Genomic DNA, 12,136 nt, shown 5'->3' with positions numbered 1-12,136 from the left:
AAAAACTCATTCAATTTTATGTCTTACAGGGCTTATACTGAGTTCAATAGTGTGTAACTGTATTAATTCAACTGTGAACATGGAATCTTACAGCTGCTTGTGAAAGAGATGTACTCTTGCTCTGGAGTGTGTTACTGAATATGTTAAAGCTGTAATGAAATGCTTCTTCTAATCATGTAGTTATTAAAAATTAAAAAAAGAACACGTTTTTCCCTCACAATGTACACATACGTGTATGTAAATAAACACGTGTGGGTATATTATAATATTTAGAATCGAGAACTAGAAAGGGTAATTTTCAAGAAAAGGAGCGTTTTTGCCTTTTTTCCTGATCAATGTGTGTGTTCAATTTTATGAGTATTAAAGTAGTAGGAATCATTTCTGTATTCTATAAAGTCCAGTAAATGTTGTCCCTTAGTGGCAGTGATCGTGAGAGTTGGGCTTCCTTTTGATTCCACAGACCAACAGTGCAGTGGGAACTGGACACAACTGAACACTGATTTGTAGGATTTGCTGAATGAGATACCATTATTGTTCTTGGTAACTACTGTTAATTTTGTTATAAATTTTCTAATTTTCTAATAAGGATTTTATTTAGAAAGCGAATTCTTGGTTTTAAAAGTTTGTTTCATTTTTTAAAAAAATTATTTTTATTTTATGTGTATGAATGTTATGCCTGCATGTGTGTAAGTGAACTTGTGTTGTACAGTGCCCACAGAGGGTAGAAGAGGGCATCAGGTCCCCTGAAAATGGAGTTTCAGATGGTTGTTAGCCACCATGTGGGTGCTGGGAATCGAACCTAGGTCCTCTGCAAGAGTATTCAGTGCTCTTAACCTCTGAGCCATCACTCCAGCCCCCACAAAGTTTTTATTTTTAATTTTGATTTTTTCCCTTTACAGCTTTCTTTATGGTACTCTAAAATATTTTTCAAAATTTGAGCATTTGGTTAAGGTTGAAATTATTGTTTTCTACCTGTCAAGGTTTTTGTTCTAAAAGAAAAAGGGAAAATGTGCCTTAGTGCATAGTAGGTACTGTTTCTGAGTATTGTGCCTTTCTCAAAGGTCTGACTTCTTATTACATTTTATTTAGGTAAGAAAATGGGACTTACAGATTTTTTTAATTTGATACTTACTTAAAACATTTTCATATTGTCCAGCCTGTTATGCATGACTGTTTTCTTTTCATAGCTTTCTAATATAGTAGGTGTCTCTCATGAAAGGGATTTTTGTTTGCTTTCTATTAATAAATTGGTAATGAATTAAAAAAGATTGGTGGTAAGATGGAAAAGAAAATCCAGGACAGTTATTTTTTTCTATGAATTTTTTTCCAAAATATCTTTTGGTTTGTCATCTCTGATTCTGAAGATTAGAAGCATAATTTAAAAAACCCAAAAGTGATTAAAATTACATTGTTTAGCCCTTAACACAGACTTCATATAGTTTGTAATGCTTACAACTAGGATGATTATATACTTTATTATCTAAATTAAATTATTTTAAAAAGGGGATAATATTAATAATTACATCAAGCAAATAGGTTTGAACTGGGGCCTTTCTTGGGAAAACTGGGATGCCTGATTATATTGCCACAGTATTTGCAGTTTTATCTTTGAAAGATATATCACTAATAAAATGCAATATTCAGTAAAATATGTCATTAGTGTATATATATATAATGCAATTGTTTAGAATATAAATTTTGAAGTCATATCAAACTCTATAGCTGACACCCTACCAGCTGTGGCTTCTCACCTTTCATTAGCCTTGATGTGCTGATCCTGGAGTCCCTGCTCTGGTCTTCGTTCTCTTAAATTAGAGTTATGGTCCTTTGGCCCAGAAGGAGTGGGTAAAAATTCCTTATAATAGAAATCTTCTAAATCTAATAATTTTCCTTGACTGCAAATGAACACATAAACATGCTATACCATTAGTGGAATTTTCTACTCACTGGACTTCCTGGATACATATTTTTTCTTTTAAAGTATCTACTGTAACTTAAGAGCAATACGTACGTGCCAATGTAAGTGGAAGAAATGTTGAAATGTGAAAAACAGAGCATCTCATTAATTAAAAGTACCTCTCATCTCTTACTTGACTACATTAGCTGCTAGGCCATTTTCTCTTGCTTTTATTGGGCTTAACTTAGTACAAACGTAGTTTCTTGAACTGCCAGTGACAATGACTAATTTCTAGTTCTGTCCTTCTAAATCTTTGCTCACAAGAGGCCTTGGGTCACTCTCACAGAAGCTGGCCTTAACCAGCGATCACAAAGCACTTTTAAATATTACCATCGATCATGCTCCAGACTTTATGACGTTAACTGAACACCGTGACAAGTAGCCCTATGGTCTAGTTGTTAGGCAATCACTTTTTGTGTTAGATTTTAATTTCTGCATGTGACATGTAACAGTGGTTCTTTGCGGTTTTAATTCTTAGATTGACTCAGGCTATGGTCTGGTATGATGCTCAGCACTTGTAGCTTGATAGAACTCCATATGTGGTAAATAGGTAGGTCTAGAAAACCAGCAAGTGTTACAGTGTAGCTAGACAAACATGTTTTTCAAGTTATAATACCAACGCATAAGTGAACTTTCAGGAAGCCTTTAGGTAATAAGTAGGAAACTGCATTTACATATGTTCAGTAGAAGAACCTCATCAGTTATTAGCACTGTCTGGAAATTAGTAGGCATAATAATAATACAAAAAAGAGTGAAGCATTGAAAAACTGAAATATTATAGGGAAAGGAGTCTCATGTGCAGCTAAGTGTCCCATGACTACAGGAAACACAGTACTAGGCATCCTAACTAATCCACAAAAACTATAAAATGCGACTTTTTGGCATATGTCAAAGGACCATAAAACAAAAAGGAGTTCAGAGAAAGCAAGCTTGTGGACGTGGGTGTGTTCAGATTGCACAATGAAAACTATCCAATGGGTCAAGAACAGCAAATTCTATAGGAAGCAGTGTAATTCATTCAAATCTTATTTCAATTCTTAGTGAATACTTTATACTGTTGGCTCAACATATTTCCAATTTGTAAATTAGACTCATGCCCCACAGTTACTGTGTAAATGTGTTGAGTGAAATTACTTTCTAAATACATCCATGTAAATGTGTGAATTTTAATAAGATTTGAATACAATGATTTATAGGTTTATTTGGGCAAAATGAGGTTGACATTTACAAAATTTACCTGTCTTTCCTTGGTTTCTGCTTTTCTTCTTGGATTGACTTCTAAAGAGGATAAAAAATTGAAAATATCTAATATATAGTAACATGCATCAATAATGTATAACATTATGATATTAATGGCAGGAAAGAGGGAGGGGTCAAGATAAGATATTACTAGCCTATAAAATTATTTGGTATATCACATCATACATGATTCTTTCTAGAAGAGTAAATGTATAGACTGACAGTAGATTAGTGATTAATTAGGGCTTGGAACAGGGGGTGGAACATGGGAGTGACTGATAATGGCTAGAGTATTTTTGTTGGCGGGTGATGAAAATATTGTAAAATAGACTGTGGTGATGGTTGAACATTTGGTAGTATATTTTAACTGGGTGATTTGTGTGACGTGACTTATATCCCAACATAGCTGTGTGATGTACGTACCTGTTTATGGACATGTCTGTGTGCATATCCTTGTAGAATATGTAATAAGCATTAGGTAGTTTGATTTGAGTTTGGGAGAGAGAGAGAGAGAGAGAGAGAGAGACAGAGAGACAGAGAGAGAGACAGAGAGAGAGAGGCAGAGAGAGAGAGAGACAGAGAGAGAGAGAAGACAAAGATTCAAAAAATCAGCAGTAATTGAAGTCATGTTAGCTGATGAGATTGTGCAAATAAATTGAAAGTAGAGACTATGACTTTGAGTTCTGGGCAAGACCATGAGGGAGAGAAGCATTGTGTGTTTATGGTGAAATCCCCAGAAGGAAGGAAAGACTAGAATTGGCCCAGCTAACTTGGAAGTCAAATGTGCCCTTCATTTTCTGCCTGTGAAATGGGAAGCTGGTTTTCTATGAATTCTCTGGGTTCTCTGGCTTGAGAAGGGTTCTTCCTCTCTGTGCTAGCACAGAGTATAAGACAGACTAAGTATTACAGATGGATGGACCACTGGGGTTGAAGGAATCACTGGGGACAGACGACTTGGAACCCTGAGATGCTGCTGATCCCTGTGAGAGATCAAGCGGTTTACTATGGTGATTTGACACGGGGGCAGGAGATGGAGCTGTGGAGAGTAGTTCTGTGTCCAGTGAAGAAGGAATCTGAAGTTTCTGCTCATGGAGCTGCTGAGGCATTGAGAGGACTCTTAGCGGAGGGATAGAAATATATGGTCTAGAGGAATTTTCTGGTCTAGACTGGGGAGGGTGCGCTTTGACTCAAGCCCAAGTAAAAAATGATGATAAAACTGAGCAGTGCTGTGAGGTTGGAAAAGGAGGATGAACTGGTAGGTGGAAGGCACAACACAGTGGTGTCAGATATGAGAGGGAACACAAGATCTGGGACAACTGCCAGGTTCTTGGTTGAAGAAACCAGGGGGGTGGCAGTGGCATTCACAGAGAACAGAAACACGAGGGGAAAGGAAGCCTAGCAGGCACGATACAAATGGCTTCTCAGGCTGCCAAAGGGATAGAGGTAGGAGACCTCAATAAGGTCAAATGCCCCGATGTGGTGGCTAAGCAGCTATTGGTACCTCACGATCCTGACTCAAGATGTATATGCGATTCTAAGGGCTGGTTCCAGGACTACATATCTCAGTGGATATCAACACATCTCACCCTTGGTCTGGAATTTTGCAGATGTTCAACAACAGTTCTCTTTCCCCCTTTCTTCTCCTTTTATAATAACCCATTCAGTTAAATGAAGGTCTGTCTCTGGAAGGTCTTTGATTTGAACAAGCCACTTACATGGAGTAAATAATAATACGTTGAGTCTTCAGGGTCATTTAGTGTTTTGGGTTTCCGGGGTCGTCTTGGAGGTCTCACTATTTTTGGCTCTTCTCCTTTAGAGACACCTGTGAAAAAGGTGATCATGAACAAGGACTGAACTCCAAAGACTGCAGTGTTCTTCTGGGATAAGTAAGAGCTCTATACATGACAACTGTGTTTGTTACCCCAACCAAGCCTTATCATGTTCCTGGCCACATATTTCCTCCCATCGTCTGGTGGTCTCGGGCTTTGAGTATGAGGGGAAGAAAGAAGAAGACAAAGGCGGGATGAGGACAGGAGTCAAAGCTGGCAGAAAAACTGAAAAATGACATGGAAACGCATGAACCCTGCTGTCCCTTCTTTTACTTTTCCTGCAGACTTTCCTCCATGACCTTTCAAACTATTTGAATTTTGGCATTTGATTTTATAATATTGACCAAAATTGAATATATTTTGTTACCTTTTCTATCTCTTTCTGTCAAATTAGCCAAATCTGAAGCAGAACTGGCAGATTCTGATGGTCTGTGTGCCAGGTTGTCAGTATGGATCATGAGTAGTTTTAAGGTTACAGAGCCATAATCTCTCTCTAAGTATTTCTATTATTTATGATTCTTTTAAAAGATTTATTTTTATTATTTATCTTTGTGTGTGTGTGTGTGTGTGTGTGTGTGTAATCACGTTGTAATGTGATTTTTAATGTGCTAATGCACATTGTAAACATTCTGTGCATTTATCTTTGTGTGTGTGTGTGTGTGTGTGTGTGTGTGTGTGTGTGTGTGTGTGGTCTGTGTGAGTATACATATGTGTGTGAAGGTACCCAAGGAGGCTAGAAGAGGGTTTTGGACCCCTTGAAGCTGGAGTTATAGGCAGTTGTAAGCTGCCCTGTGTAGCTGATGGAACTAAACACAGGTACTCTGCAAGAGCAACAAGCACTCTTAACTGCTGAGCCATCTCTCCAGTTCCACAGTTTTTTATGATTTGTGAACATTCCGTCCAATGACTACTTTTCTGTGTGAATGGCTACCCAATTAGATGCATCAGGAAAAGGGTGAGAATTAGGTGTGGGTATTACCCAACAGATATCTGAGTATATGTGTTTTATTTAGGATGTTAAGGACAATAATAGATCATGCCTGCATATAATCCCCAAGTGCAAACATACATGGGTAAACTGAATTGTCTTCACTATGCTAGCCAAGTCAAGTTGAATCCACTCAAGTCAATGGATAGTTAATACTATAGGACAACAATCATGGCTGGTAGTGTAGACCAGTTTCAATGAGGATAGAAGATGCATTAAGTGTCTTAACATTCTAATTCCATGCCCAGCCAATGAGGTCAGCACATTTATCTAAACAGCATTCACTCTTAACATTATCCAGTTTATTCATTTCAAAATTTATTGGGAAAATGCTGGAAGACAAAGGAAATCAGCTAGTTAGGAGGACTCCATGGAGGTACAATGCTTGGGGAAATGATGATTAGGAGAAGCCACAGCAACTACTATTACTGTCTTTTAAAAATAATACAAAAGAAAATGAGATGTTTGTTAATGAGACAGACAGGAAGAAAGCACTTTTCCAACCACTTTCGGGACATTTATCTTCTATTCTCTCTAGTCACAGAAATGGATGGAGGTGAAGAGAGTCAAATATCAGTGCTACGTCCTGTTTTGAATGGCCACAGGCACAAGTTTGTAAAGCTTGAGTTCTTGATCCTATTGTACACAGTGATCTTTTATTTCTCTCCTTCTCATTCATCATCTCTCCCAATGCTGATTATCAAACAGGTGGTATTGGCTCTTGCAAATTTTGATAATTTAAAATCCATATTGGCCGTATCTACTTATTTTTATTTTGTCTAAATGGCATGAAATATAAAAATATAGTATCAAATTATTATATATATTCTTAGTAGTTAAAAAAATACTTGAAAGTGGCCTGTGACTAAATTTTAACCTGACTTTAGAACTTTTTAAAATCTGAATTAAAATATCGTAACAATACTATTGTAGCAATGACAACAAATTGAAGACGGCAAAGGATTGGAATAATTACCATGAGAACAAAAAGATTCTGAGAATAAAAGGATTCCTTATTTTTGTCTCCATTTCCTAATCAATCTGATTCCTATTCAATCTGATTTCTATTACAAAGACTCCATTGAAAATTGCTACTGGGCTGGGAAGGTACAAGGGAGGGAGAAGAGACAGGAAAGAAAATGGAAACAAATCTTGTTTGAAAAATGCCATCATGAAACCTAATTTTTTCACAAGATCAAGCTAGCCAAAATCCCAGCATGGATGGGGCAGGGGCTCATGAAGTCCACCCTTCTTTGAGGTGCTATTAGCAATTGATGGCTGCTGGTGGAGGGAGAGTCAGTTTTCTTCAGTAATTAGGGCCCTGAGAGGCCACCCATGCTCCAGTAGATGGCCCCACACCCGTGCACATACAGGCAGCACTAAATGGACTTAGTAGATATTAAAAGAGTGAGGCAGAACATGAAATCGAGAGGGAAAAGTGCTAGAAGAATGGGGAGGGAGTAGAGAGAAGAGAACGGGGAGGGGGAGTGGATTTGACCAGAATACATTACATGCACGTGTGAATATTAAATAAAATATTTTAAAAAGCAAAAGACAAAGGATAATGCCTTCTAGAACGTCACAGGTACACTTCTCAAAGGAACTGAAGGCCCCTTTCTTGTCCTATTAGGTCTGAGTCCTACATCCTTGAACATTACCTACTATCTCCAGCCTTCCTGTCTGACGATCAGGTTTCTGAAGATGCATACATTTTCGTATTTATTCTTACATTCTCAGAACTTCAGGAAATGTATGACAGACAATAAATGCTTAACGAAAGTTTGCAGGATAAGGAAGTGCCCCTTCTTTGTTTCCTGAGAGAATCTGTCCCCAGTTCCTTACACTCTCCGCAGCTGACATCCTAATGTATACTGTAGCTTTGACCCTTCCATCCCATGAGAGATTGTCATAATTCCTGTTCCCTATTGAGAACTTCAATCTTGAACTCAGAGCTACCGAGTTACTGATCACCTCTCCTCTCAATGGAAGGCTCGGTTCACTACAACCTCAACAGCACCACCATTTATCTCCTAGTCTCAAAGCACTGGTGTCACCTTGTCTCTCCTTCCTTCATTTCCTGTAGACAAGCAATCACTGGTTTCTGCCAGTTTTTCCACACATTCTTTTGGTTTTCTCAGTTACTAAGGCCACTGTTCAGTGTTCAAAGTGCTCACTGAATACCTATGACAGAGTCTTAATCTGGTCTCCACGCATTATTTCACAAGTAAAACCAAGGTCTTTTATTTTTCTCCATTAAGTATAACTTCAATTATTAAATTCTACTTTAAAAACATTTGTGGTAATGTTTTCTCCTTCCTTGTCAACTTTAAACTTCAAAATCCAGGTCGTTTATAATCTCAGCAGTTTCAGATGTTATGTTCCATTTTTCTCCCAAATTTTCTCTGGCCAATGCAGCTACATCATTAGAAGCCCAGCACACAGCTGATGGCTGCGAGTGTGCTTCTCATTTTCTCATAGAAGAGCATTTTCTGACACATCCTTCAGGGTCCACCCCAGCCCTGTCACTTCGACAGGTTTCCCCTGCTTGTCCCTCACTGAATGCTCTTGGTACTCAGTGGTTGTACAAGTCATTTGATACCTGTTTGGGGGCGACTTGTGTCCACTCAAAGGCTCATAATGTAATCTTAACTCCTACTGCATCTGAAGGTGACAGTACTTAAAGAAAGGGCCTTTAAAGAGGCAATTAGCTGAAATAGGATCATTGGAATGACCTTGTCTACTGGAACTGGGGTCTTCAAAAGAGAAAGGAAAGGAATTGGGGCCTGGAGAGAGGGCTCAGTGATTAAGAGCACTGGCTAATCTTGTAGAAGACCTGGGTTTGGTTCCTAGCACCCACTTAGTAGTTAACAACCATCTTTAAGTCCAGTATCAGGGGTTCTGATGGTCTCTCCTGGCCTTCCTGGGCATTGCTGCATGAGTGTACCTATGTACATGCAGTCACAACACTCATACAAATAAACACAAAAATAAATAAAATTTAAAGGAAGAAGTTAGGACCCAGGCACACAAACATGGAGAGAGGACCACGTGAGGACACATGGAAAGCTGTACTGACAAGCCAAGGAGAGAGGAGGCCTATGGGCCTTATGCTGTGATCTTGGACTGAGCCCCCAGGACAGGAGGGCTTATGCTGCTTAAGCCACTTGGTCTGTAGTTTGGTGTGTAGGCTTGAAGTTGACAGTGGGGTCCCCTTGATCATTCTCTACTTTATTTATCAAGGAGGGTCTCCTGATGAACTCAGAGCTTGCCAGTTCCAGCTAGTCCAGGTAGTCAGTCTGCCCCTGGGATCTCAAGCCTTTGCTTCCCCTGTGCTGGAGTTATGGATGGCCACCACTCCTGCATGGCTTTTATGTGGGCTTTGAAGATCCGCTCTCTAGTTCCCATGTTTGCAGGGCAAGTGCATTAGCCCTTGAGTGTCTTCCCAGCCTTTGAAACTTATTGCTTTTATCTGTGATGATTTTATATAGTGAACAAAGAGATTTGTCTATGGTGGGCATGCTCACTTAAGTCTGACATACTTCTGACCAACCACTGACCTTGCACTGGAGGGCAGCTTGGGGCAGGAGTTTGTATCTGCCAAGAGGTTTATTTCTACTTCAGCTGACAGGCATAATGCTAAGTGAATAATAGATGCTCAATATACTTTTATTAACTGGATCATTGAATTGTCATCACATGCAACAAATTCCTAATGCTTCAAAGATAAATGTACATAAAACACCAATAAAACACTGAGGAGAAAATCTGGATGAATTCAAGTAGCATCTAGGGGTATAAATGATCAAAATTCAGGAGTCAAAACATTTGCTTATCAAAGGTAGTTAAGGGGACTGGGAGCAATGTCTACTCATCTTCAAACCCAATACTTATGAGGCAGAGGCAGGAATTTTCTGTGAGTTCCGGGCCAGCCTGGTCTACACAGTGAGTTCTAAGCCAGCCAGGGCTATATACTGAGAGACCCTATGTGAAGAACAAAACAAAACAAAACAAAACAAAACTGAACAAAACAAAACATAAAATAAATAAAGGGGCTGGAGAGATTGTTCAACAGTTAAGAGCACTTGCTGCTCTTGCAGAGGACCCAGGTTCAGTTCCCAGCATCATACCAGGAGGCTCACAACTTCCTGTAACTTCAGTTCTAGGTGATCTGACACCCTCTTCTGGCCTTCATGGGTGTCTGCCTGCATATGGTGCCATACAGACAAGCAGGAACACTGTCATACACATAAATAAAAGAAAATAGATCAAGAGCTGGGAACATGAGTAGCTCAGGGTTACAGTACTTGGCTGGCATGCTGGAGGCCCTGGGCTTAGGCCCCAGCACCATAAAAATGAAATTTTTTGTGTGGCAATAAAGCTAAAAGGCACAAGACAAGCTTGGAAAACTGTATTTTACAACCCAATGGACAAATAACAGATTGGTGTTTTAAATATACAAAGTGCTAACAAAAAGTTACAAAAATGGGCAAAAGATGCAAATGGGAGAAAGTTCAAGATGAACAAATTAATGAAGGAAGTCAGCATGGGAAGACAGCTAGACAAGGGGGCAGACTGAAACAGAAATCTTTCCCACCCTAGACACCTTGGCAAAGATTACAAAGAAATGTAACATTCTGGACAGGACATCAGAACAAGTATATTTTCACAGATGGCTGAAAGTCAATTGAAACAACGTTTTAGGAAAGTAAACTTACAATTAAAATATATTTCATCTCAATAATCCTATTGTCCTTGGAAGTCTATCCCATAAAATTAAAAGTCTAGCAAACTAGAATAATTTCAAATGTTTCCTCCAATATTCTTCATAGTGGCAAAACAGACAAAGCAAGTAATAAAATATGGTTATAGAATTATCGTGATCCCCAAATATATTATGTAGTCAATTAAGAAGGAAAAATGAAAGCTAGGCAGTTGATGCACAGGGATTCTAGCAAAGGTGGTGAGAGAAAAGCAAGTTGTCTAAGTGCTTATATTGTGTTCCCACTGTCCTAACTTGCTGTTTTTTCCTGTGCTAAAACACTGACCAGAACCATCTTGGGGAGGAAAGGGTTTATTTCATCTTCTAACTCCCAGCTCACAATCCAGCATTAAGTGATGTTAGACAGGAACTCAAGGCAGGAATTAATGAAGAGAACATGGAGGAACATTGCTTACTGGCTTGCTGTGTTCCTTAGTTACCTTTCGTACATAACCCAGGCCCACCTGCCCAGGGATAGCACTACCTATAATGGGCCCCACCCACCTACATCAACTAGCAATCAAGAAAACAGCTTGCAGACATGGTCACAGGTCAATATGATCTGGGAAGTTCTTCAGTTGACAGTCCCTCTTACCAGGTGACTTATTATTTATATAAGTGAGTATACTGGCTAGATATGTCAACTTGACACAAATACCAGTACACACACCTATAAAAATAATTATACAATGTTCTACATATTATGTGTGCATAAGTGCAGTATGCATATATGCAAAAAAGGAAAGAATATATATTTTATATTAAGGGTTCCCAGAGAGAAGAATAAAGTGGGTTGGAAGGAGGAAGCATATGGAAGAGAGGGGGCTAAAAGAGATTCACGTTAAAAACTAGCATATTTCCATTTTTTTTCTGAGTGTGTGTTACTTCACTTAGTGTAACAGTTTCTAGTTCCATCCATTTACCTGCAAATTCCATGATTTCATCTTTCTTTACTGCTGAGTAAAACTCCATTGTATAAATGAACCACATTTTCATTATCCACTGGTCAACCGAGGGACACTTAGGTTGCTTCCATCTCTTAGTTATTGTGAAAAGAGCAGCAACAAACATGGGTGTTCAAGTGTCTCTGCAATAGGACGAGTTCTTTGGGTATATGTCAAGGAGTGGTATAACTGAGTCAAATGATAGGATCATTTGTAGTTTTTTAAGAGTTCTTCACACTGCTGTCCATAGGGGTTGAACAAGTTTGCAGCCCCACCAGCAGTGGATGAGTGTTCCCCTTTCCCCACATCCTCTCCAATATTTGGTATCATTTGTTCTCTTGACCTTAGCCACTCTGGTGAAATCTTAAAGTGGTTTAATTTTCATTTCCTTAATTAGTCCTACACTAAACTTCACCCACC

General features: G+C 38.8%; 1 protein-coding gene across 1 annotated transcript in view; it reads right to left on the bottom strand.

The window, feature by feature from the left end:
* Myo3a (myosin IIIA) overlaps positions 1 to 12,136 on the bottom strand; it is a 256,799-nt gene that overhangs the window by 7,137 nt on the left and 237,526 nt on the right. The window contains exons 30-32 of the mRNA XM_008831744.1: positions 4,912 to 5,018; positions 3,195 to 3,235; positions 1,752 to 1,895 (exon numbers count right to left, since the gene is read on the bottom strand). Of these exons, the coding sequence (XP_008829966.1) occupies positions 1,752 to 1,895; positions 3,195 to 3,235; positions 4,912 to 5,018 (292 nt within the window). The remainder of the gene's footprint in view (positions 1 to 1,751; positions 1,896 to 3,194; positions 3,236 to 4,911; positions 5,019 to 12,136) is intronic.

Source organism: Nannospalax galili, unplaced genomic scaffold (assembly GCF_000622305.1).
Source record: "Nannospalax galili isolate Female #2095 unplaced genomic scaffold, S.galili_v1.0 scaffold14, whole genome shotgun sequence".
Classification (NCBI taxonomy): Eukaryota; Metazoa; Chordata; class Mammalia; order Rodentia; family Spalacidae; genus Nannospalax; species Nannospalax galili.
The sequence above is the reverse complement of the archived record's forward strand: the minus strand, read 5'-3'. Positions and strand labels throughout refer to the sequence as shown.